Genomic DNA, 26455 nt, shown 5'->3' with positions numbered 1-26455 from the left:
GGTGCAAAGATCTGCCCAGTGCCCCCAAATTTAGTTTAGCTGCCCCCAAATTGTTTAGGGGGCGCAAACTCAAAGTTGTTGACCTTTTTTGGGGGAGGAAAATCGCTCACCTATAACAACGACGCAGCGGAAATAACTGCTTTTGTTTCCTGATTCGTCGGGAATATTTGATGCTACAGAGTAACAGAGCGACAAAGGAGGGGGGCGGGGACTTTTTATCCATTTCTTTTCACTGCCGCTGAACAAGAGGGACTGGTATACAGCAGGTATACATTTGGAGCCCCCCAGAACACATTTGGCAACCCCCAGAATTTGTCGCCCGGGTGCCCTGCACCCCTGGGTAAAGACGGCCCTGTCTGCCCCCATACATGATTTGTGAATCACAAACCAGTGGTATCATCTTATAATAAAGTATAAAAAGCCATTAGGGTGTAGTATTTACGTGTTGTACTATACAAAAGCGAACTGCGGCACACAAAATGTTTACTAAAGCTACATAAAACAAAGAAATGCTTCCATGTACATCTAGATCTTCCTAAGATCCCCCCCCCTTTCCTGTCTCTTTAAATACATTTTTAAAATTTTCGTTCCCTCTACAAGAGACACATATATATTTTCCACAAGCATTGATTTCTGACACAATTTTGGCAGTTAGGGTTATTTTGAATTATGGGTGGTAATTAAAAAAAAGAACACATGGCTTACATTCATCAGTTCTGTCTTTTAACTTATGATCCCTTACACTGAAATTGAGATTTAACTTGCTGGACTCAATATATTACAGATTAGGGTACCTTCAGTAATGTCTGTGCTGGTATTTCTTTCACATTCTTCTTTGGAGTACTGTTCTTGACCCCATCCTCTTCACCAAGTCTAAAGAGCAGCTCTGGAAGGGGAAATAAATAATATATTTTGACACCTAATATTCTAGTAAAACAATACCAAGGCATTTTAAGGAAATGGGTTCATTGGCTTCCCAATTATGAATAATGTGGTCTATTTTCTTGTCAAGCCATTTGGTCAGTCACAGAAGAGTGACCTTTTTTTAAAGTCTTATGCTGTATAATTATTAATCCTTGTAGCATCACCATGTTTTCCCCCCTAGTACAAGCTTTTCAAAGGTACAATAGATGTGCAGGTTAAAGATGCTGTACTTTTATTCCCATCTTCATTCTTTTATAGACTATTCCCTCTGTGCCATAAAAGGCAAATTCACAAGTCTTTTTATCTACACAGTCACTAGCAGTTTTGTTCTCTGGGTCTTATCCCCTGCCAGGAGGATCAGAGTGATTGGCGAACAAAGCAAACAGAAACAGAATTAGGGTGGACGGAACTTTAAACTCCCTTTCTTGTAAGGTGAAAGATCAAGTACTTTACAGGATAAGTCGCACATGCCATTCCACTGAAATGCTGGAGATTCATAGCAATTAGAAACTCCAGAAACCAACTGGTGACCCATCATTCGATTCACCACTCTGAAGATCATCCACACGCTTGATGCTATCCCCCAACTGTACCTCCTCCTCACTCTAGCCCCAAAGTTGAAAACTCAAAACCTATTTTTTGTCACATACTAGCCATTGTTTATAAAAGTAAAAACATGTGTTTCAAAAACGCAATCTGGAACCCGCCTTGAAAACACACCCCGCTGCTCCATCTGGTAAGCCAATTCTGCGGCCCAGTTCCAACCATTTCCATCACAGCATTCCAATGCCTTTTCTGTGGTTTGTGCTGGATATATTCATGACCACATGGGCAGAAATTCACTCACACATCTAGCTTGCACAAAGGACCAAATCATGGAATTACAGAGTTAGAAGAGACCCCAAGGATCATCTAGCCTAACCCTCTGTAATTCAGGAACCTCAGCTAAAGAATTCATGACAGATGGCCACCCAACCTCTGTTTAAAAACCTCCAAGGTAGGTAAGTACATCACCTCCCATGGGAGACGTTTCCACTGTCAAATGGCTTTTACTGTCAGAAAGTTCTTCCTGGTGTTTAGTCAGAATCTCCTTTCTTGTAACTTGAAGCCATTGGTTCAAGTCCTACCCTCCAGAACAGGAGAAAACTCCTTCCATGCGACAGCCCTTGAGGTCTTTCAAGATGGCTACTTAATGAATGCAACATGAAATCATGGTCTGCATGCCTGAATGGTTCACTCCAGCCAGTCCTTCTCTCCCAAAATATGCAGTGCTGCACCCCTTCCAATTGTCCATTCCCATATTTAAATAAAATTCATCAAGTGCACATTAGCCAAAGGCACAGAAAGTATGTTTGTGTGCATATATACTAAGCCACAGCTGTGCTTTTAACTGTGAACTGAGCTTTTTAAAAAATGTTATATAAAGGAAATGGATTGCAGCAAAACTGCTAAAATGTTGCAAAAATATTTTTAGGGTGAACAAGACGTGCCTCCTCGGAAAATAATATCCACTATACTGGCTAAAGGTTTGCTTTAGAACCGTCATTCAAAAGTAAAGCAGACATGGCAGGTCACTTAAGAACTTTCAATTCGCAAACAAAGGAGGAGCAGAAGAAAAGCCTGCTACTCTCTGCAGGTTAGCAATCCTCTTGGCATAAATAGTGACTAACAAGTTTGTTAGTGAGAATTAGATCTTTCTTTTGTCTTTGGAACATGTCATGGCCAATTAAAACTTCTGTATTCACAAAATAAATGGAGCACCAGTCTAAAGATAATAGAAGCTGAAAAAAGTAAAACCGTGCAGCTGGGGAATATGTACCTTTACCTTGATATTAATCTATCAGCTCCCATGTTAGTTCCAAGGCTGGTCCCTCAGCACAGTGGTGCTGCATAACATGCAATGGTAACACATAGAGGCTTTTCATCTTTTTCTAAATATTCACTCATTTGAATGTCAATTGTAGCTTTTACATCAACATTTACTTTTGAGGGACTTTTTTGTTTTGTTTCCAATAATAAACTGATCAAAGCACTCAGCGTTAAACCTTATAACATGATTAGATATATGAATTACAACTACTGAATATAAGATTTACACAAAGGTGATTTAAATATCTTTTTTTTCTGTGATCCAGAATTTAGGAAAGCCACAATGCAAAAATGAAAGAGAGAGAGAGAGAGAGAGAGAGAGAGAGAGAGAGAGAGAGAGAGAGAGAGAGAGAGAGAGAGAGAAGTTACAAAGGTTCATTGCTACCAAGCAAAAGTATGCAGAATTCGCTCTAGAAGGTGTCGATTGTGAGGTTATATTGTGAGGGATGCCAGCCTTTTTTTAAAAAAAGCACTGAAATGCATGATTATGCTAATCACAATAATTTGAAGTTAAATTCAATTGATGCAATAGGGCGCACATTAGAGCCAATGTCTTTATGACTTAATTATGGTAGAGTGCCATTTTAGGAGAAATGTGACTCATTTCTTACTTATTAAAGAGCTTCACAACAAAGAAAGCACTTGAAGCAATGTATATCTGAAGTGACGGACATAATTGACACAGACAAGTTGCTAGAAGTAAGAGGGACAACTGCCATAGATATGGTTTGATAGGTCGTTTCTTATCTTCTGTTTCAGTGTATCTGAAGAAGTGTGCATGCACCCAAAAGCTCATACCAAAATAAGAACTTAGTTGGTCTTTAAGGTGCTGCTGGAAGGAATTTTTTTATTTTGTTTCGACCACGTCAGACCAACACGGCTACCTACCTGTAACTAGAACTCTTATATCCATGTATGTGATCCTTATTATTAAAAAGGGAGAAGCTGAAAAATTATTACAACAGCAAACCTCTGCGTAAGTAAACTGAGGGCAATTTATTACATTTCTTCCAAGAAGCTCAGGGCAGCTGTTTAGCCTTGTGACCTCCCTGGCAATTCTGACATAATACCAAACTATAGTTATCACCAGTCGTGGTTTTGGGATTTTGGTTTGCCAGCCAATCGCCAGCTAGGGTTTTAAGAAGCTTAAGTATGTTTTCAAGTAATTTGTGAATTGACAAACCACAGCTTGCATTTGGCTGGCAAAGTAGCATCAGAGGCCATGATTTTAATAGTGTTTCAGAATACAGTTTGGTGTGATGTCTGAATTAACACATCATAATTATACAGCCATCGCTCTGTTTCCCACTGCAACTGTACCATGGGGCCTAGAATGAACTTATGAAGCTGAGCATTGTGAGGACAGAAAAGAAAAGCACAGAAACCAATCTAAAACTAGGGTTTGGGTTATAAACTATAATTAGCACGACACATGGTTTGTTTGACATGGTGGCTGAAATGAGCCTACCTTCTCTTTCTTGTTGCAGGCATATATTCAATTCTTGTATTGTAGCTTTATCCCTAGATGTATATACTTTCATCTGATCCAATTCTTCCTCTAAATTCAGTCTAGAAAAACACACAAGAACTGAGCGCACAGCAGAAAGAAAGTGGGGTGAATGAGACTTACTCTACAGAAACATGTGCTGAATAAAACATGGCACTTAAAATACTGAAAACGTTGATACTGAATTTCAGGAAACACATATCAGCACTTGTGTTACCTATATTTATGCGAATCTAATGCACCATCGAATCAAATGCGTACCTCAACTTTCTAATCTTTGAAATCAAAGAAGTATTTGCTGGCAAATGTAAATGTGCCGTCAAATCTAAGGTGCACCCTAATTTTCACGACATAATTTGGCCATATTTCAGTAAATAAGGTAACTTTTAACACTAGTTATGAGCAGTCCTGCTCCAGCACAGTACGATCAGCAAGAAAATCCTATTCTCCCATTTCTAGTCTCTTTAATTTAAAACATGTACATACATCCACTCTCATGCTTAGCAACAATGCCAACTTTTGGGGAAAGGAAATCAGATTTCACAGAAAATGAAAAAAATTAACTAGACAGTACTGGAAAGATTGTGACTTGCTGATACTCTCAGCTCTGCCCGTTAACAGCGCAGCCCTTATAAATGCAGATCTCTTGTTCTTTCCTGTGTGTGCTGGTTTATGCTTCCATGGTAAGTAATCAGGGTTTCAGCTAGAAATAGCCCCCTCCTGTGATGAGTCAAAGTCCCATCAAGTCAGCTGTCCAGCAGCAGATAGCTCAGTTGGTACCGTAGTAGAGCATGAGACTCTTAATCCCAGGGTTGTGGGTTTGAGCCTCATGCTGGGTGAAAGATTCCTGCATTGCAGGGGATTGGACTAGATGATCCCCGTGGTCCCTTCCAACTCTACAGTTCTAGGATTCTATACGAGAAGAACTGTGTGGCAGGAGCAGCCCTGTCCTCTCAGTCTAGAAACCTCTACTCCCCAAAAAATGGCAGTGCGTTGCACTAAAACTATTTGAATTATATCCCTTGCATTTGAAGCATATTACCAACCAGCATTTAGCTAAATTAAACCAAGATACAGAAAACTGGGGGGGGGGGACTAAAATTTTCAGCCTAAAAAATTACAAATAAGTAGGAAACAGAATAATTGTCTTTATGAAGACATCATAATGATTACAGATTAACCAATTATCATGACCTTAGGCAAAGTACCGGGATACATGCAATAACCAGAGGCATTTATGTAAAATCTTATACACAAAGCACCTGAAGCACATAAGCAATTCCAGTAGGATACATCACAAAACTTTTTAGATCCCTCCTCACAACTTCTTTATGATCCGTCCTTATGCAATAGATTTTATTTAGGAAATGTATTTTCATTTTGCATTGTCTTGGATCAGGTGACAACTCTGAGGATCAACGTACACTATATATTGTGAGCAGTGCTATTTCTCTAGAAAAAGAGGTGCCAGAGCTCATCATGAACATCTCCCTCATTCTCTTAGAATGGCAATAGTGCCTGCCTGAGAGGTGCCAGAACTAAGCTCCTGTTGGCTCTGGCTGAAAAAAACAAGCCCTCTCTGTAAGATATTTTACTACACATGATTGCTAACCCTTTAAATGGAGAGTATGTAAATTTCAAACAAAAATCATACAGATATGATTTCAAACAAAATCATACAGATATAATAATCAAAATCATACAGATTTATTCATTAGAGAGCTAGGATTGGCTGCACATCTCATTTAAGAATACATTTAGTGGTAAACTTTTTGCGTGAGCATTTTATGTGAAACAATCCTTCAGTGAGGAGGGTTTGACTTCCACCAAAATAAAAATCTTCAGCAAAAAAAGCTAATCCTTTTCTAGGCTGCATCAACATAAGTACAGTGGAACCTCGGTTTATGAACACCTCGGTTTATGAATTTTCGGTTTATGAACGCCGCGGACCCATCTGGAACGGATTAATTCACTTTCCATTACTTTTAATGGGAAAGTTCGCTTCAGTTTATGAACGCTTCAGTTTATGAACAGACTTCCGGAACCAATTACACCCATGTTTCAGTTTATGAACGCTTCAGTTTAAGTACTTCGCGGACCCATCTGGAACGGATTAATCCACTTTCCATTACTTTCAATGGAAAAGTTCGCTTCAGTTTATGAACGGTTACTCCGCGGACCGTCTGGAACGGATTAATCCACTTTCCATTACTTTCAATGGAAAAGTTCGCTTCAGTTTATGAACGCTTCAGTTTATGAACAGACTTCCGGAACCAATTGTGTTCATAAACCGAGGTACCACTGTATAGCGTTTCGATCAAGGGAAGTAATAGTACTGCTCTGTTCTGCCTTGGTTAGACCATAACTGGAATAATGCGTCCAATTCTGTACACTACAAATTAAGGAGATTATTGGCAAGCTGAAAATATGTGCAAAGGAGGGTGACCAAGATGATCAAGGGTCTGGAAACCAAGCCTTATGAGGTACAATTGAGGGAATTATGTTTAGCCTGGTACAGAGAAGAATGAGAGGAGATACGATAGCCACCCTCAAATAACTAAAAGGCTGTCCCACGAAGGATGGAGCAAACTTGTTTTCTCCTGCTCCAGATGCTAGGACCCAAACTAATGGATTCAAGTTACAAGAAAGGAGATTTCGACTAAACACCAGGAAGAACTTGCTGTTCAACAGTAGAACAGATTCCCATGAGAGGTGGTGGACTCTCCTTTCTTGGAGGTTTTTAAGCAAAGATTTGATGGTCATCTGCTTTAGCTGAGATTTAATTGCATTGCAGAGGATTGAACTAGATGACCCTTGGGGTTCCTTCCAATGCTACAATTCTATGATTCTATGATTTTCATTAAAATCTTAATGGATTTTCAAATATATAGTTATGTAATGTTTGGTAGAAGAATAGTCCAAAGGGGTGTGCTGTAATTAAAATGGCATTCCATGCATATTTGTCCAGCTTGCCAAAATATGGAAAATAGCTGAAGTGTAGAAAAGTGACACCCCAAGTCAGAATTGCAAAAGGGAACACGGAAAAATCTACTTTTCCTATTGTATGATATCCTTCTGATACATATGCAGATAATTCCACTATTAAGAAGTTAGTTCCCCAAAAGTATAGGTATATGCTTCTGCTCCGAATGTCACTGATCTTTTACTATTTATTTAAAGTATTTATGAATCACCCGTATTCATAGATTTTTAAGCGACTTAAATAAAATATAAAATAACTCGCATCATAAAATAAAACAGCAGAATATTAAAAGTGACTGGATAAAATTAACATTCTGGAAAGGCTGGCTGAAATATAAAAATGCTTTCGCAGCACGTCGAAATCCATACAACGCTGGCGTCTGCCTCATCTCCACTGGGAGAGTGTTCCATAATGCAGGGGCTACTGCGCTCAATGCTCTCTTCTGAGCAAGCTTAGAGAATTTAATTTCTGGGGGCATTAGGCACCTGAAGAAGCTGGGCCTCTGATTATCTCAGGGATCTATGTGGCCTACAGGGGGTGAGGTGCTCATTAATATACCATGGTACCAAGTTGTTCAGGGCTTTGTTCAATGGTACTAGCTGGAGGTGTGAGGAGGGTGAGGAGACTCCTCGTGGGTGATGGGTTGCGATGGGCTTGCTCGCAGGCGAGAGTGCGGAGCAGATGGGGCAGGGACTTAATTTGCCTTCCAAATCAGAAGTGGAATGCTGGGCAGCTGCGTCTGTAGAGAGAGCACCAGTGCAGCTCATGAGCACATATCCAGCGTGACCGGTAGGTATTTTGTGGTTTTGCTTGTTTTATATTGTTTTGATTTATTGTATTTACAGTGGTACCTCGGTTTATGAACACAATTGGTTCCGGAAGTCTGTTCATAAACTGAAGCGAACTTTCCCATTGAAAGTAATGGAAAGTGGATTAATCCGTTCCAGACGGGTCCGCGGAGTACTCAACCTGAAGCATACTTAACCCGAAGCATGGGTGTAATTGGTTCCGGAAGTCTGTTCATAAACTGAAGCATTCATAAACTGAAGCGAACTTTCCCATTGAAAGTAATGAAAAGTGAATTAATCCGTTCCAGATGGGTACGCGGCGTTCGTAAACCGAAAATTCGTAAACCGAGGTGTTCATAAACCGAGGTTCCACTGTATTGCACTCTTATTGTATATCCTGGTCCGACAGCATATGGGCAGGCAATGCAGATCCTGCAGCAAACCTGTCGAAAACCTGCCCCTGTCTGCAACTGAGCCGCAACATTCTGTATCTGCTCAAGCTTCCAAGGGAGAGCAAAGGTAGCCCCACATAAAACAAACTGCAGTAATCAAATCTGGAGACGACCCATAATCACCTGCTGCAGAATGTTTTACACTTAAGACTTTTTTTGAGGGGAGGGGCTTGGGAGCTTCCCATGTACAAATGTAGTTGATAACACTGATCCTTTATCCTGTAAACTGCTACCTGCTCTTTCAATGCTTCTCAGACACAGGTAAAAGCATGATAAAATATTTAATATAAAATTGCACTTAAAAAGATGAATGTGACTACTGTTAATCCTAGACGGAATTTATGCCACTGCTGGTCTACTCATACAAAGCTGAAGATTCCTGTTCAATGCTTCTAACTGGCCCTGTTCCTCCGCCCTTTCGACATAAGTCATTTGTATAACATAGCCACCACAGCACAGCCAATAACCATTGGTTCACTACGGTAGGAACTCATTAACTAGGGCTGGCCGATATCTGGCTTTCAACATTGTGATAGATCACCAGCTAAACATCATGATATAACGATATATCATATTGTCTGAAATAAGCATGGAGCTCGGTAGAGGCATTGGTTGGCTTCACGCTTTTTCCCACTTGATGATTTTTGCATAGCGCGCGCGCACACACACACACACACACACACACACGATGATTCGTGATATATTGCCAGGTCAAAATTATGAAACGGATATCATGATATAACTTCTAACTGGTTTTGGACAATATAGTGTGATAGATTGCCCAGCCCTATCAATAATCTGTTTGTGCTACCTGACAGTAACTGAAAAAACATGAAAAGCTGATGGGCAGCTTTTATTTATTTATTTTTCAGGTAGCATGAGGGGCTGGAAGTACTGAGCAGCATGGCCAATAGCTGCCTCTTGCTGGTATGTGACTTGCTGTGGCGCAACATAATTTCTTTATGCCCCTTGACGGAAAAGCAAGAAACCCACAACACATTACTTTAAATAATATGGTGTCAGCCTAGTGGCTCATAGGATTATCACTTAGTTGCATAAACCAGAACCATTGTCATACTAAAGTGTTTTTCATCATGACCGAATGAACCAGAAATACTCTTTCACTTGCTGTGAGGAATGCTGTTATGTGAATATAGGAGTGTTAAGAAAAAGGAAACCTAACACCAATTTTTCCTCAACGAATCCCTGGAAAACTGCTGAAAAACCTGCCCTTTAATTCTGCTGTCAATACAGATGTCATAAATTAAGGCTGAAGAAAACAACATGGCTCAATGTTCTCTTATTCTACTTCGCCAATATCCCCACCCTGCCAGTCTTTAAAGTTGTAAGATCTGAAATAAGCTTGAACCAGATCTGACTTCTTAAGCAGTCAAATACTAGTATGACAAAAGTTTTCCCTTTGCTCCTCCAATGTTAAGATTCAGGTACATCTGCTTGCAATAAGGGCAAGATATGCTCTTTCAAAAGGTCTGTATATTTGTGTGTCAACTGACAGCTTTGGGAGGCGAGAGCAAATCTTGGAGCAGGTGTTTGATCTAGCCTGTGTGAGAAAGCAAAAAACCATTACATACATTGGGGGAATAAGGCTGCCAAAAGAGTGTAAAGCGAGAGAGAGAGAGAGAGAGAGAGAGAGAGAGAGAGAGAGAGAGAGAGAGAGTAGTACAAGCATTACTTACATTTTAGTCATGTTCGTGCTACAGAGAATGATTTATTGAATTCCTTGGCCAATTTGGACTATCTGAAAGTGATTGCAGTTTGATAACTATCAGCTAGCCAAGGACAGCTATTCAACATTTTCTGGATCTTCCAACCAGGGTTAGTTGAAAAGCCACTGCAAGCACATCAAGTTTCAGATTGTTGAAATGACCAAATAAGGTATATCATAGAAACAAATGGTGCCTGGATGTGCATCTGTTTGAATTCTTAATGTCTTTCCTGGATATTTTTTTTCAATTAATGACCGAGAAACATTTGCATGTTCACCATCGTGGACTGGGTCAGTTCGCGGTTCACAGCAGCAGCAAACTATGGTTGGGCATTACATGAGTGAACCTTGAGCTTGCACACTCCTTCTTCCAGCCCCACCACACTCTGTGCTCTGATTCCTTTAAGGAATTCTCGAGTGTCAGCTGGAAGTGAAACATTGAAGAGTGAGAGTGAATTGGCATGCCTGAGCCTATTATAGCCGATTAGTATCACAGGGAGGGAATGGCTGGCTGGCTGGCACCCTAAATAAGAGCACTTCTGCTAGTGGTTGAGATACAAAGCAACATTTTGTTGCAAGTCCCATTTGTTTCAAATGTACAGTGGAACCTTGGTTCCCGAATGGCTTCGTTGCCAAACAAATCGGCTCCCACAACGCTGCAAACCCGGAAGTAAGTGTTCCGGTTTGCGAACATTTTTCAGAAGCAGAACGCCTTGGTTTTCGAAGGGTTTCGGGAGTCGAATGGACTCTCGGAACGGATTAAGTTCGAGAACCAAGGTACCACTGCAAAGTATGATTTGTCCAAAACTGGCAACAAAATGTTGTGTTTTATCTAGGTATTTGGTTAAACCGAATCTTTTAATTGTCCTCATTACCTTATGATGACAGAATTGCTAATTTGCTGTTTATTACTTTTGGTACTTTGTTCCCTGCTCTGGGATTTTAAAAGCTGAACAAAGAGTAGCCTATATATACTGTAAGTAAATAAATAAGCACATTTTAATCTGCCATTCCTAGGGTTAACTGGCTCTTGGGAGTCCCTTCAAACATATCTGTGTGGCTTGGGAAGACGACAGCATAGAAAGCAATCCTGCCATCCCAACTGCCCACCTGTTGCATTGCCAGAGCAATGTTGGAGGGGACCATGCTACTCAAGCAACTCCCACGTTGCATAGGTAGCTTCTGAATGAAGCTTGGGCTCAGTCCTAACAGAAAAACAAAATGGAAGAAGGGAGTTTGCATTTTATCGCTGCCTTCTCTCTGTCATAAAACACAACCTTGACTCCCTGAGTGAGTTAGTCAGTGATAAATCATATTAATAAGTTCTCCCAACCACAAATTGTATGCGAGGAGTATTACATTCCTCATTATTTCAATTTGAGAAAAGAGGTTATTGGGCAGCATGTAGGTATTAATCCACTTAAGGACCTGCATAGAGGGAAAGTGACTGAAGCTCAGAAGGCCTTAATTTTTAATAACAGTCAGCATTATTAAAAATAATTTAATGTAACAGGCCTATCTCTATTAACCTCTGTGAAACACCTTATTTAGATAATCATTGCCTCATTTGTACATAAACTTTTTCATAGGACACACATCCCTTCCAGGCCCTTGAGAACCTTTGGCAAATCTAAAAGCACAATAAAATTACAAAATCAATCAGAGCAGCAGCGGTTCTCCTTCTCTGGCTCCCAAACATCTCTCATATTGATCACCAGCCAGAAGATCCAATAAAATAGCCGCTCCCTTTCCACATCACATCCCCCCCCAATAAAAATTCCAGTCTCATCTGTAGCAGCCTTTCTTCAAAATGCTGCTTAACTAAATGGGCTCCTATAAAATGCCTGGAAGGTAAGAAGAGGAGGAGGGAAGGCCACAACAAGCTAACACAGAAAGGATGTTGACAGAATTCTAATTACGGAAACAAGGCATTGATATGTCCACTTAATGTTAAATTCTTGTGCTATTTCCCTGGTATGTGCTCTTGGAAGAATAGCTGCAAGAAAAATGACCCAATTAGAGTCAAGAGACCAAGAGTTAGTTCACTCAGGCCTATTCTCATTCCAATGAAAAGTCCCAACTCATCCTTCCTTACACTCAAATGTGCAGAGTGTTGGTGTGTGTTTTATTCTGTTTTTAGTTTATCGCTGATATGTTTTAGGCAGCTGTTCATTTCATTCTTTTTGTGAAGCACTTTTGAGGTGTTTTTTTCAACCAAACAGTGTATAATTTTTATGAAATAAATAAATAATAAATAAAAGTAGTGTATAAATTGTGGCACAGGGACCTAGCCCATGACAGTTTCTGTGCCCACGGCAGCCTTTTCCCCCATCTGCCCCAAACCTGCCTAACTGCTTTTTTAAAATAGGATGTCGAGAGATTTTAGCAACACAATCCTACATCTAAGTCCAAAGCAAGTCCCACCGATGTACATCACAATGCTAAACATCGTCTACTCAAAGTAAGCCGTATTGAACTCAATGGGGTTTACTCCAAGGTAAATAGGATTGAGATTGCAGCCTTACTTCCAGAAAAGTAAGTACAGGAACAAGATACTGGGAGAATCCAGATTCAAAACAGGCTATGTATCAGACAAATAAATTGCCCTGTTCAGTTGCTCTGGGGTCCTTTATAGGAAGGTGAGGGATGTAAATCTAATAAATAAATAAAAATATATAAATAAAACACACAACCAACACTTTTAAGGGCATCATAAACTATAATTCTGCTACAGCTGTGTTCATGCTATATGTGTGCAACTGAGGGGGCAGGCACACCTGCTGCTGCTGCTGCTGCTGCTGCTGCTGCTGCTGCTGCTGCTGCTGCTGCTGCTGCTGAAAGCCATAAACTCACTCAGGTTGCATGCTGCAAACACAGACACACCATCAACCAAGGCACAGTGTCTGAGCTGGGCAGCAATGAGACAGAGGCAGAAAAGGCAGCTCTAGTCATTCATAACTTTTGTGCATTGGCCAAAAAGATCACTTGCCAATCACAGCTTTGACTTTATTCACTGGTTAAAACCCTAGTCTGCCAATACTACTACTAAAAAGATAATTAAAATCACTTTTAACACTTCTTGTTGATAATTTTAATGTTTCTTGTAAAAAAAAACAAGAAGTACATTATTTTTTAATAAAATAATAATAATAATAATAATAATGCCTCATTGTGGCATATGATGTAAGAATGTCCACTGATATATTCATTTTGCTCTGAAGTTGTCGTCCATATTGATGTTGTACTGGTGAAATCCTTGATCGTTGCAGAAGTTCATGTACTTTAAAACTACATTATTCTGGTAGGGGGATTAATGGAAGGACAACCAAAGGGCATTTCATGAACCCTTTTATAGTTACTAAGAGAGTTATATGTTGCGCCTGGAAGGGTAAATACCCACCATGCAAGGGTCTGAGGACCTCACGGCCTTTGCTACATTTGATCACAATTTTTATAAAAGTCAGCTTCATGTGGATACCTATCTGGACATTTATTTGATATATATCAATTTATATGTTTAAATTAAGATGGCTGTATCAATACTTACTGCATTTTTTAAATGTGAGCCATTGGGTTTCCCCCCATTGCCTACCTCTTTCTCTGTTCTTTTTGCTTACTTTGCTAAATTTGTTAATAAAGGAGGGGTGGGACTACAGGTGCCGACGATAGTGGTGCAACTGGTCTGAAGGCGGTGTACATTGTACAGTTCATTTAAAATTGTTGTAGTCATGAGGATTCATACAAAACTCTCGAGAAGAACATCTAAACCATAGTTCTTAGAATAGATGCGCTTTTTTAAAAAGTGGCTGTAAAGATATTCAGCATAAAATGAACTTTAGTTCACCTGCACTTATGTCTCAAATTAGGGAAGAAAAGACGTGGGTTTGGATGCCAAGGAAGGTACAGTCAATTAGCCCAATAAGAGCATCAAGTTCCATGTAGAAGCATAATCCCAAAGAAGTGTGGAAGCAGTCATAAGTGTGGGATCAGCAAATTTAGGGCTTTTCTTTCGTGAATGATCAAGGACAAAGCTTTTGATGCAGATTACATTAATACACTGCCATCCCTTCTACCTGGGAAGAAAAGGAGATGAAATACTATACCCATGGTCATGTGTGCATGGCTACACTGTGAATGTAACCGAATTCCTAGTCGCTATTGACAATTCTTCTTCTTCTTCTTCTTCTTCTTCTTCTTCTTCTTCTTCTTCTTCTTCTTCTTCTTCTTCTTCTTCTTCTTCTTCTTCTCCTCCTCCTCCTCCTCCTCCTCCTCCTCCTCCTCCTCCTGCTGCTGCTGTTCTTTTTCAGAAGATTTAGTGGCTATGCTAACTGCCGTAGTGTTTTTTAAAATATGTATCTGTGGCATAAGTGTCAGCAACTGAAGGAAACATCTTTGCCACCATCTTTGCATCTACAAAATAGCATCCAGTAGATTTTCACTGGAGGCAAAAGGTGGAATCAGATTGTTTAAATCCAGAGCCACAGGAAGATCCTTGTCTCTTGAGATGAGGTTGATGTTTACTGTACCCCTGTGTTGATGGATCTGTTTCAACCACTACGCCATCTAAAGCAGATAATGCACTCTGTGATATACAGTTAACCTACAACAAGCCTTAGTTTGAAGTAATCAAAGAAAGGCTGCTCCAATAATTGCTTTTGCTAAAATGGAGAGAGGAATAAATACGACAATTTCATCCTTTTATCCCCAGTAGAATAAATGTTTCAGAGGCACACAGTGGAACTCCTGACCACTTCCCCATTAGAATGCCTTTTTTAAAAATCATCTTCTGTCCTCCTGCACATGATCATCATATTTACATCCCACTGCTAAACTTTTGCTCCCAGAACAGCTCACAATAGAATGAAACAAATAGAGATCGGTGCATCTGAACAGGTCATCAGCCAAACACTACCAATAAGATGAAAGAAGGAGAGCTTCTTCCATCAGCTCAGCGCCTCCTAAACCGTTTCCATTCCACTTGGTCATTTTAAGAGTTACTATTTAACTTTAAGAACTGGTGCCTGAGTGTGCTTTTTTGCTCTTTCCTCCTTGTCATGTCTGCGTGTGTCTGTATATGTGTGTGATGCCTTTTAGAATGTAAGCATGCAGGCAGAGACTGCCTTGTTTTAATTGTTTGTGTGTAAGCCCCTTTGGGAGGTGATTTAGCTGAAGACTGGGGTACAAATGCTCGATCTTAATTAATTACTATTTTGCCATGTGCTGTGTTAAAGGTCTGCTGAGTGTGTCCTGCAGAGTAGTTTCTTTCCCTGGAATGTGAATCATCATAGGATGCATGTGATAGGGGGGTTTATCACAAACAGTGTACCTGATCAATTCTTTACATTCCATACAAGAACTAACAAGACAAGCTATATAAAATCTGTGGCGGGGTGGGGGAGCCTTTAAGGCCCAGATGGTTTCGCAACAGAATTCTAGAATTATGCTTCCAAAGAGAGGAGTTGGTTACTGACAGTCAAATTGCATCTCACCGATATTATCATCATAGTCCTAAAAACACATGAAAAGAACTCCAGAGTACAACCATTCAGTTATAGAATACTTAGATAACCACGCCTGGTACTTAGACGTCCTGGACACAGTGCTACAATTAATGAATTGGGCATCTGTACTAAGTGCAAATGTAGGCCAGTAAGCGGCTCTTTTTAGAGCAAAGGGGAAAACATTTGCCTGTCACCTCTCGATACCTTTAATTTAGAAAATGATCCTTATTGTGTTCTTCCCCCCTGCAGCTGACTCTCTAGCAGTGATAGGCAACTTTTTAGAGACAAACTATCAGATAGTTTGTCAGCAGATAGTTTGTATCTAAAACATCACTGATGTAAAATGTGCATCAGAGAAGACAGGTAGTCTTACATCTTACCCAATTTTTCTGCTGGTGATACTGATGTTCTAAAAACATGGTTTTATCACTTGAAGCCTTTACAGGAAACATAAGAAAAAGACCAGTAGGACCAGCCAATTTATGATCTTCCTTGTCACTGAATAGCATTTGCTACAAATCAATGGTAGATTTGATGACTTTGGAGAATAAAGCATTTGAAAAATGAGCAGCTCCTTTTTTGCAAATCTAACACAGCACAGTTTATAATCAGAACTTTGTATAAGTCTTTTAAGCTTCATTTATTTCTTCCAGTTTTTTATCCTTAACAAACCCCAGTCCATTTAATATTGCTTTTTCCCTGAAGACCAAGGTTACAAGGAAGCTCAAATGTGGATTGAACTGGAACAACAGGTTTTTACAACACTACACTATGTTAATTGGCCTCCCAAAACAGAGTCATCAATATTTTTTATTTTATTTTATTTTTGCAAATGGCCACTGTTGATAATGCAATTAGCACCATCTGTACTTTTTTGCATTTTATTTCACTTCGTTTCTTTTGTGATCTCAGTGTTTACCTTTCTCCTTCTCCCAACCATGCAAACCTCATAAGACAGGATAGCACTTCCTGAATCTGATGAAGTCGACTGACGTCTGTGAAAGCTTATGCCATAATAAATGTGTTCAACTTTAAGGGGGGAGGGGGGAGTTTGGTTGCTCTCGTGGAAGTTGTTCTGAGCAGGCAATTGTTTGATTGTTAGATACAAACCCCTGTTATATTTGCTGCAACGAACTAACATGACTATCTTTCTGGAAAAAGCGCTACCTATGTTTCTTCCCATAGCCTTTTCCTAAGATGTCAGAATAATGCTGAAATGCAACTGGCCAGTGTAGGTTCTAGTGCTTGGAACAATGGAGTAGAATCAGAATTCTAAAACATTGCAAGATGCAGTAATATATATATATATATATAAAGAAGATCTCCAGCTTTCAGAAGTTCTGTGGAAGAATCCCATATGCTACTATCTTTATGTGATGATACAAAAACTTATGATGCTGGTAAATGTGTCAGGAAATCATTATCCGAGCGATCATAGTGTCCTATATATATTTTTAAGTGGCCAACATAGACAGAACCAAAAACAGCTTGCGCTATGGATATAGCAGTATTTTTGTAGTTCCAACAGTGAAGTTTTAAAGGTAGGTCCTTCAGCATTTTACTGCCGAGATAATATTCTAGATGTTCTATCAATGCAGGCACACTTCTGACAAATATGCTGAAGTCTCAAAAGAACAAGGGGGGAAACGTTCAGAGTTTTAAGCACACTCAATGCTAAACAACAAAATCAACTTGACAAAAGACATTTTAAAACATAATTAAAAGAATAATTATGCAATCCCTACCAACTCCCTTTTTTCTATATGAAAGGGAAATGCTCTTACTTTACCAGGGTGAGTTTAATAGTCTATGAATTATAAGATCAACGAGGCAAACTGTATGTTTTCTAAAGTAAGAATTCCTTCTCCAAGTTTTACACTTACCACAGCTAAAAGAGCTGTGTGAAGGGATCAGTACTAAACCCAAAGGACAGGCTGTGCATGGCAAGAAAGAGAGCAACTCCCTCATGCCTTTCGCAGGTCACTACGAAGGACCATGTTAGCAGATCCACTCCAGACCCTTAACAGGCAGCTCTGCTGCTACCAGTAATTAGCTTGGACAGCTCTGGCTCCAAGAGTAGCAGCAAGGCTACACCATAATGAGCTCAGCTGGGATTAGCAGAACAGGGCAGGGAACCAAGAGAGCTGAGGCATTCTGCATTGCGTATGTATCAAGGAGATCAAACAAGGATGGCTGGCTAGGTTATCCCCTCACCACCTCATTCCAAAAATGAAGCACGGCAGTGTGTAAAATACAGGCTAATGAAGAGCGACACCTCCAACAGATGAGAGCCACATTAATTAACACAATCCCTAGATCATGTAATACAGTTTCTGTTAGTGCTAGCAAACTTGTTGTCACTGATTTAAAAGGAGGGGTGGGAGGAGGGTGGTGCTTTCCTCTCTGTTTCTAGGAGAGGAAGATGATTTAATTTTGGTCTTTGAAAGGAATTCCTTCGTGTAGCCTTCAAACCCCAATGAGAAGAAGATTTAGCAAACTAGCAGCACGTTTTTCAATGTATATGTATTTTAAAAAGAAAGAAACTCACTTTTCAATCAATAGCTTTTTGTGTTCCTTTTTGAAATACGCCAGCTCGTTCCACACAGCATCAGAATCTTCTTGACACAGCTGCCGGGGATGAGAACGCTCCTTTCCATTTTTGCCGCTTCCAGGCCTGTATTTAAACAAACAACGACAACAACAAAATCTATAAAATAAATGATTTTAAATGTCCGTGAAAAGTGTAATGTCCCAACACTTGATATTGCTACATGTAATGCCATTATTGAAACATAGCCCTAAATTTTCACGTAAAGAAACTGAAATTTCCGTTAACTAATTTCAGAAGGATAAACTGCTGATGTGGCACTAGAGTTCAGAAATGGTGTGTGTCAAACTGCAACATTCGCCTTCGTTTGCACAGTCAGCAGGGAGAAAGTGAAAGGTAGAGATGTCAGACATGGTCTCAGAGAAAGGTGAGGAGCCACCAATTCTCCCAGCATCTAGTGTCAACTGATCCTTAAGTAGCACAAACACTTGATCTGAAGGAAGTAACTAAGCATATATCAACAACACACAAAGGCAAGAAGGAGGAAGCTCTTCTTCATGATCTTGGCAGTTCCGTTTCAGACAATCAGAACTTCACAAACCATGGTGTTTTCATACACAGCCCTCGTATAGAGACACTGGTCCCCACAAATAGTGCTTCAACATTAGTGGTGCCAGTCACAAGCCCACTGCCAGGCCTCTGTACTCCCCAAACCACCATAGCGATGCAGCCTACAACTTCCTGCACAAAGATCCATGACATCACAGGCATGCATGAAACCTCTTTTCTTAACTCATTGTGCTCCACAATCCAACTGCCTGATAGTCAAAGCACAGAATTCTGGTTAAACTCGGATCAAGGCTCTGCTTAGCCAAGAGACTCACTGGGTAGCCTTGGATACGTCCAAGCCTTTCAGACAAACCTGCCCCTGCCCCAGAATCGATTGCATTTGAACAGAATGTTGCTGTTGTACAAGACACTACAGCTAAGCTCGGGATTCTACTGTCTTTCTTCAGAAGGAATTTGGAGATGTGATTCATAAGCATGCCAAAACACAAACATTACATGAAAGGCTTTGTGGCAAAAACTGACATATGACATTGTCCACTTGCCTCCCAAGAGAATGCTGCTTATGATCTTACTACATGTTTGATTTACGTTCCCATTGTGCTGCTGTGTTTGGGGAGGTTTGAGCATGATCCCACACGGTGTGGACAGAAAAAGACAAATAATCAACAGACAAGAGGAGAAAACCCCTCTAATTTATGCCTTGCATAAACAACCTTGCTGACTATGGTGAGTCATAAGTGCAAAACCAAACTGAAATAACAAAGTGGTATGGGAAACGTTTGATAGGCAGTAGTGTGCAAAAAATATAACAGAAGAAAGGACATAAATAGAGGTCATATTAACAGTGATAGGAAGAGAACCAAGCAATTGAATCAAATTATAAGCTAATACAGATGTACTGTACTTTTCCATGTATAAGACTAGGTTTTTTTACTTTTAATTTATGTAAAAAAAACTGTGGGTCGTCTTATACACAGGGCAATCTCCCCGCTATTTTCTTAAATTGGAGTCCCTAAAAATAGGAGGCATCTTATACACAGAAAAATACGATATTTGCACATGTTCCTGAAAAAAATCTGTCATCTATATTATTCATATATTTATACATTAATATTTGAATTTTGAATACCATCTGATTTATTGATTTATTATTAGTTTTATGAGATTATTATTCCTATTATTATACCTACTTCTAACCATTAGAAATTGTATATTAATTTTTAGAAAAATAAAAAGCCTTCTAAGAATAATAAATTGATAAAACAAATGTTTTCCATTAAAATGATATATGAGCAATCCATAGGTTTTAAAAGTGCATGCAATGCCCTATATTTTCATTTACACCAGAAGGACAGTTTACTGTGTGCAATAATGCCAAGCAGAATGATTTCTGAGAACGAGTTCTAGTGTAGTACAATGCTTTACTCACATGCTGCCCTTTGATGTCCCTGTAAAAGCCACATGGCGAATTCAAGGAACATGAGATTCCTTTGTTCCTGCAACTCTGAATGGATTTCTTGTGTCTCAGGTAAGGTATGGATGTGACGGTTTGCAATCTTCCCTTTTGTGTCTAGTTTGACAAAGTCCTGATCTAATTATGTCTTAGAATCACTTCTCTCAAAGTGACTTTGCAAGTCAACAAAACATCTTTTATATTTTAAATAGAAATATTCAGCTTGATCCAATGTTCTGTGGGTGCTCCGCTGCATACAAGGAACTCCTCGCAAGAATTTCCCATTCAAAACAAAACCAAGCTTCAGGTACACAACGGGGATGGGAAGCATGGAGCTGCCCCAAACACTGACTTGAGTGTGGAAAGTGACTCACACCTCCATTGAACAAAAGCCAATGTGTGTATGGAACAGTTGGATCCATCCTTTGGATTCACCTTCTGTGCAACCAGGGCCATTCCTGATTACTAATTTACTTCAGAATAATTGCGTACAGTCACCATTCCGTAGGACAAGTGTGTTGGTTGCAATGGTCTCACATTTTCAAATAGTAGTATTTTCTTTATCAGAAAATGTTATTTCTAGCAGTCAATACTACTTTGTGGAATGTGTCTGTGCATCTGCTTTGGACACCTAAAGGATTGTGATAAGTGACACAACTCTTACCCTTGCCAGAAGCTTATATTTGATTTTGATTTATTTTTTTTAAGACTGGAAAAACCCTCTTTATAAGCTATGCCTCCCCTTACACATGAGGAATCAAGAAACCCTTTAAATATTCAAGAAATGCAACCACTAAAAAGTCTCTCCCCTTCTCTCCACACTAATGAGGAGACCTGTGGCTCAGTGGCATGGCACATGCTTAGCATTCAAAAGGTTCCAGATTCAGTCCAGATCTCTAGACAGGGCTGGGAAGGATCTATCTGAAATGGGAAAAGTCAGAGCTGTCCATTGAAGCCACTGAACTACAAGGGCCATTGGTTGGCTTTGGTATACAACCACTTCCTATGTCCCTATACCATGTTATTTCAAAAACAATTTCTTTTCACAGTTTAGCCATCCAAAGCCTTTCCAGTAATGTACTGCTCGGAGCATATCCCGATTTAAGATAATATAATTGCTATTCCCTGCAGCATGTGGAAAACCAGGCATGATAATAATATGTATTATTGATTGTTAATTTAATTTGTATACCGCCGTAGATCCGAGGGTATCATGAGATTGGATCAGGGCTAGCATAACTGTGGTCCTAAAATAAATAGTTGAGGAGTTTTTAATTGTCCAGAAAGTTCCTTGCTCGCTGATACTACAGACCCTGTGCCCAGATGACAAGTTTATAACAATCAATTTATTCATTATCCCAGTGAAGAGGCATATTCAGCCAACATATCAAAACTCCTCCTACTGAAGACTGGGGTTTTTCCAGGGAGAGGAACAGCCATGCTAATTTGCTGTGTTTCTGTGATTCTGGGCTAAACAGCTCAACAAAAACTGCTTTTATTTAATTTGGTAAATGAACCCAAGTGTCTCAGAGTACTCCACATATGAAAACAAAAAATAAAAGATTGTTGTGTGTGGGTTTTTTGTACCAGTTCAACATACCTAGAGTCCCCATGGATGCTTCCATTTGGTTGGGGCAGAGGAAAGGAAATACAGTGATACCTCGGGTTACGAACTTAATTCGTTCCGGAGGTCCATTCTTAACCTGAAATCGTTCTTAACCTGAGGTACCACTTTAGCTAATGGGGCCTTCTACTGCCACCACACGATTTCCATTCTCATCCTGGGGCAAAGTTCTCAACCTGAGGTACTACTTCCGGGTTAGCGGAGTTTGTAACCCAAGGTGTTTGTAACCCGAAGCATTTGTAACCCGAGGTACCACTGTAATGGAAGCAGAAAAGGTGGTCATTTCTTTTCTTTTAATAAACCCAGATACACAACAGCTGTCTAGGGGGAATAGAAAAACCAGCAAAGGCCCCTGAATAAATCAATACATGGCCTTGATTCAGAGTTATTCCTAAAAACCCATTCAAAGAAGTAGCAGAATCTCAACTAGTTTTACTGTTATTTTCACTTCCATTGCTTAATCTGGGTTTGCTTCTTCCCTATAATTTATAAGCATAAATGATTAATTAGCAACACATTCTGGTTTTGAATTAACAATACAATCTGTGTAAATTAATTGTGGAGCTACCAAGAGAACCCCCCTCTGCTGACCATAACTCTCAAGAGGGTCTGTATTATTTATTTATTTATTTATTTATTCCCCGCCCATCTGGCTGGGTTTCCCCCACCACTCTGGGTGGCTTCCAACAAATACCAAAATACATTAAAATATCACAATTTAAAAACTTCCCTAAACAGGGCTGCCTTTAGGTGTTTTCTAAATGTCAGATAGTTGTTTATCTCCTTGACCTCCGATGGAAGGGCGTTCCACAGGGCGGGTGCCACTACCGAGAAGGCCCTCTGCCTGGTTCCCTGTAGCTTTGCTTCTCGCAGTGAGGGGACCGCCAGAAGGCCCTCGGCACTGGATCTCAGTGTCCGGGCTGAACAATGGGGGTGGAGACGCTCCTTCAGGTATATAGGACCGAGGCCGTTTAGGGCTTTAAAGTTTATCACTTCACTTTGAATTGTGCTCGGAAACATACTGGGAGCCAATGTACGTCTCTTAGTGTTATGTGGTCTCGGCGGCCGCTCCCAGTCACCAGTCTAGCTGCCGCATTCTGGATTAATTGCAGTTTCCGGGTCACCTTCAAAAGTAGCCCCACGTAGAGCGCATTGCAGTAGTCCAAGTGGGAGATAACTAGAGCATGCACCACTCTGGCGAGACAGTCTGCAGGCAGGTAGGGTCTCAGCCTGCGTACCAGATGGAGCTGGTAGACAGCCGTCCTGGACACAGAATTAACCTGTGCCTCCATGGACAGCTGTGAGTCCAAAATGACTCCCAGGCTGCGCACCTGGTTCTTCAAGGGCACTGTAAGAAAGGATATTTATGGCAAATTTCTATTAACATGAACACCATGAATTGGGTCTGGAAACGAACCAGTAATCAGTGCAGCTGTTTTTAAATGGGGGTTATTCAAATTAGAAATGGAACCCCAACCAGTTATCTGGCTCCTGTGTTTTGGAACTGTTGTCTTCAATGGTAGCCCTATGTGCAGCATGCTGCAATAATCTAATCTGGTAGTTATGAAAGCATGGAGAACATTGGCTATGTAATATATGTCCAAAGGGGCCATATCTGGAAATAGGCACTCCGGGTCACCAAGTTACGACCTGCTAAAGTTGCCCATAATTTAAAATCTAAGCTGTTCTTACCCATCACTCACAGAAGTTATACCATGTGACCTAACAGTAAAAATGGAGTATAACTGCATCTATTAATAAATGTTTCAGGAGTTTATAATGATTATTGCATACTACGCAAAATTATTTGGAGTGTACAATGAAATCTACATGTAAACAAATCAATTAAATAATGGGTGATATTCAACTAACTGTTACTCAGACAGACACACTGAAATGACTGGACCTAGCTTAGTCATGTTCCTTCTTTTCAATGGATCTACACAGAGTAAAAGTTGGTTGAATACCCCCCCCCCCACTGTAAACTCATTAATTAAGAAGGACTTTAGGAGAGGTAAAATAAACCATTTGACAACTTAGAGAATGTAGTCATACTGTATTAAGTTCATTGCAGCAAAAACAAAGGGGTGGTTTGGCATTACTCGTCTGAGCCTTTGCTCATGCCCTCTCCCCAAGCATATGCACAGCCTTCTTCCTCCTTTCTTCATGGACAGAGAAAAAAGCTATATATAAACAATGGAACTAAATGCCCACAAAACACAGGTACTGTACAAGGAAAGGACAGTGACCATTCACAACAGAAGTAACTGGTGGCTCTGTTCATTTGTGAAACTTATAATGGAATTCCAGTTCATGCCACTTGTTTATACAGTAACATTTACTCCTATGAGCCTATGCAATAAAGGCCAACAGTATCGGGAAATTATCTTTTCCCTGCTTTAATCTACTTCTTTTCTAGAACACCTAAGCAGCAAAAGTTATACTCAGATTTAATACAAATAATGGTTTTTAATGAGCTGTGTAACTTACTTGCTATAGCTTTCCTCCCATTGTTTTAATTGCTTTTTTACTGCTCTGTAGTTGGTCTGTAACATCTGCAGCCTCTTTTTGCGCTTTTCATGGGTTTGCCTCAGCTCATCGTTTTCTTGGATCTGCATAATACCAAGGTGATGTGATAAGATACGACTGAGTAAAATGCAAGCACTTAAAATGGCAGTCTGCTACAGCTGAGGTTTTTTATTATTATTTACGATCAACTGACAACACAATGTTCATACACGGTGACAGAAACACCCATGGCATTTAGAGTTGGAAAAAGGTTGAGAAATGGGCAACCAAACGATCAAAGAGATGGAGAGACTCCCCTACAAAGAAATGTTGTAATGTCTGGGACTTTTAGTTTAGAGAAAAGGCAAGTAAGAGGTGAGATGACAGAAGTTTATACAATTATAAACTTGGCATGACATGGAGAAAACGGATAAAGTTTTTTCCCCTCTCTCAAAACACTAGTCCAGTGAAGCGGGACATTGGAAGATTTAGAACACATAAAAGAAAGTACTTATTTACCCAGTGCATAGTTTTGTTTTGTTTTTGAAAACAATAATTGGGAATACAGATTCTTAGAAATGGATTTATTTCACAAACATTCTTACAAATATTCAAAATAGTTGTGACCAAGCACAATTGTTTAATTACTACAGAAACTGGTTGACAAGAAGCAACACAAATTACCACCTCAATGTATCCTCTAAGCACCTGTGGCCTCTTTGAGATAAAGAGCTTTTATGGGACATCAGAAAAACTCAAGTTGTCCTATGCAGAGTACAGTATTCCTGGGACTAACAAGTCATGTTCCTTCCTATTAGTAACACAGCCAATACAGATCAACTGTGCACTGCAAAAAAGAATTGATTCTTAGCACTTGGCTCCATGTTTTTTTGCCTATGAGAGTAGCCAAAACCTGAAGCTGTGTTGTTACCCAGTGCATAGTTTAACTATGGAGCACCCATAGGAAGTAATGATGGCCATCAACTTGGATGGCTTTAAGATTAGACAAATGCATGGAGGGAGAGGTCTATCAAAGACTACTAACCTCAGTGACTAGGCTCTGCCCTCTACAGTTGGAGGCAGCAAAGCTTCTGAATACCAGTTGCGAGAAACCAAAATCCTGCTTGATGGTCTCCCACAAGCATCTGGTTGGCCACTGTGAGAACAGGATGCTGGAACAGATGGACCATTCTTATGGCCATTTCAGACATGGGGATATAACTTTCTAGGGTGGACAGATAGATTTGCAGGGATCCAGCCCCACAATCCTTAATTAAAATTCTATTTAAGTAGCTGCTTGAACATTTTATTTCATTTTATTTGTTGCACAGGACTGACTGTGAAAATGGTAAAACTTTAAGCCCATGGAAAACACATCTTATTTATTTCAATTTCCAATATGCATTGCTATGTATGCTGGGTTTTATAAAATGACATTGTGATTTTTGTTTGTCTCTGTCTATGCCAACTGAAAGCTAATAATAATAATAATAATAATAATAATAATAATAATAATAATAATAATTTTCACCTTTAGCTGCAGTGTCTTTTCTAAGTTTTCAATCTTTCTTTCAGCTATTTTAAGCCTTCTTAATTCCTCCAACTCTTTCACAAAGCTCTTTGGGGACAGAGACCTTGAACGTTTCACAGGTGGTTCCTCGAGAATAAAACAAGGACATGGTTGAACTGGTTGGAACACCGGATTATGAAAGACATGCAAAATTAAAGAACAAGTAATTTTGAATACTAATAATGAATTATAAAGAAAAAAAATCCTGCATGGAATACCAGAGAAATAACAAGCAGAATTACCACAGCGCTACCACTAAAGGTTTCTCTGTGACTCGTTAATGAGAATATTCATTTACATTTACATTGTTTCTTTCAGAATAATGATGTCCCATTAGGGAAGACTAAAGGGTTATAGACTCAGAAATGCAAGAAACCTCATTACAAAGGAGGGGATAGAGGCTGATCTAATTGCTCTATAAGGGTCCAAGGT

The 26455-nt window shown here is 39.8% G+C and overlaps 1 protein-coding gene across 2 annotated transcripts in view; it reads right to left on the bottom strand.

The window, feature by feature from the left end:
* CNTLN (centlein) overlaps positions 1–26455 on the bottom strand; it is a 174297-nt gene that overhangs the window by 77544 nt on the left and 70298 nt on the right. For both annotated transcript variants that reach the window (XM_035140509.3, XM_035140510.3), the window contains 5 exons: positions 25985–26110; positions 24436–24557; positions 18299–18424; positions 4262–4362; positions 795–886 (listed from right to left, as the gene is read on the bottom strand). In XM_035140509.3, the coding sequence (XP_034996400.3) occupies positions 795–886; positions 4262–4362; positions 18299–18424; positions 24436–24557; positions 25985–26110 (567 nt within the window). The remainder of the gene's footprint in view (positions 1–794; positions 887–4261; positions 4363–18298; positions 18425–24435; positions 24558–25984; positions 26111–26455) is intronic.

This window comes from Zootoca vivipara, chromosome 15, assembly GCF_965207765.1.
Source record: "Zootoca vivipara chromosome 15, rZooViv2.hap1.1, whole genome shotgun sequence".
In the NCBI taxonomy this organism is placed as follows: domain Eukaryota; kingdom Metazoa; phylum Chordata; class Lepidosauria; order Squamata; family Lacertidae; genus Zootoca; species Zootoca vivipara.
This window is presented reverse-complemented; position numbering and strand designations above follow the sequence as displayed.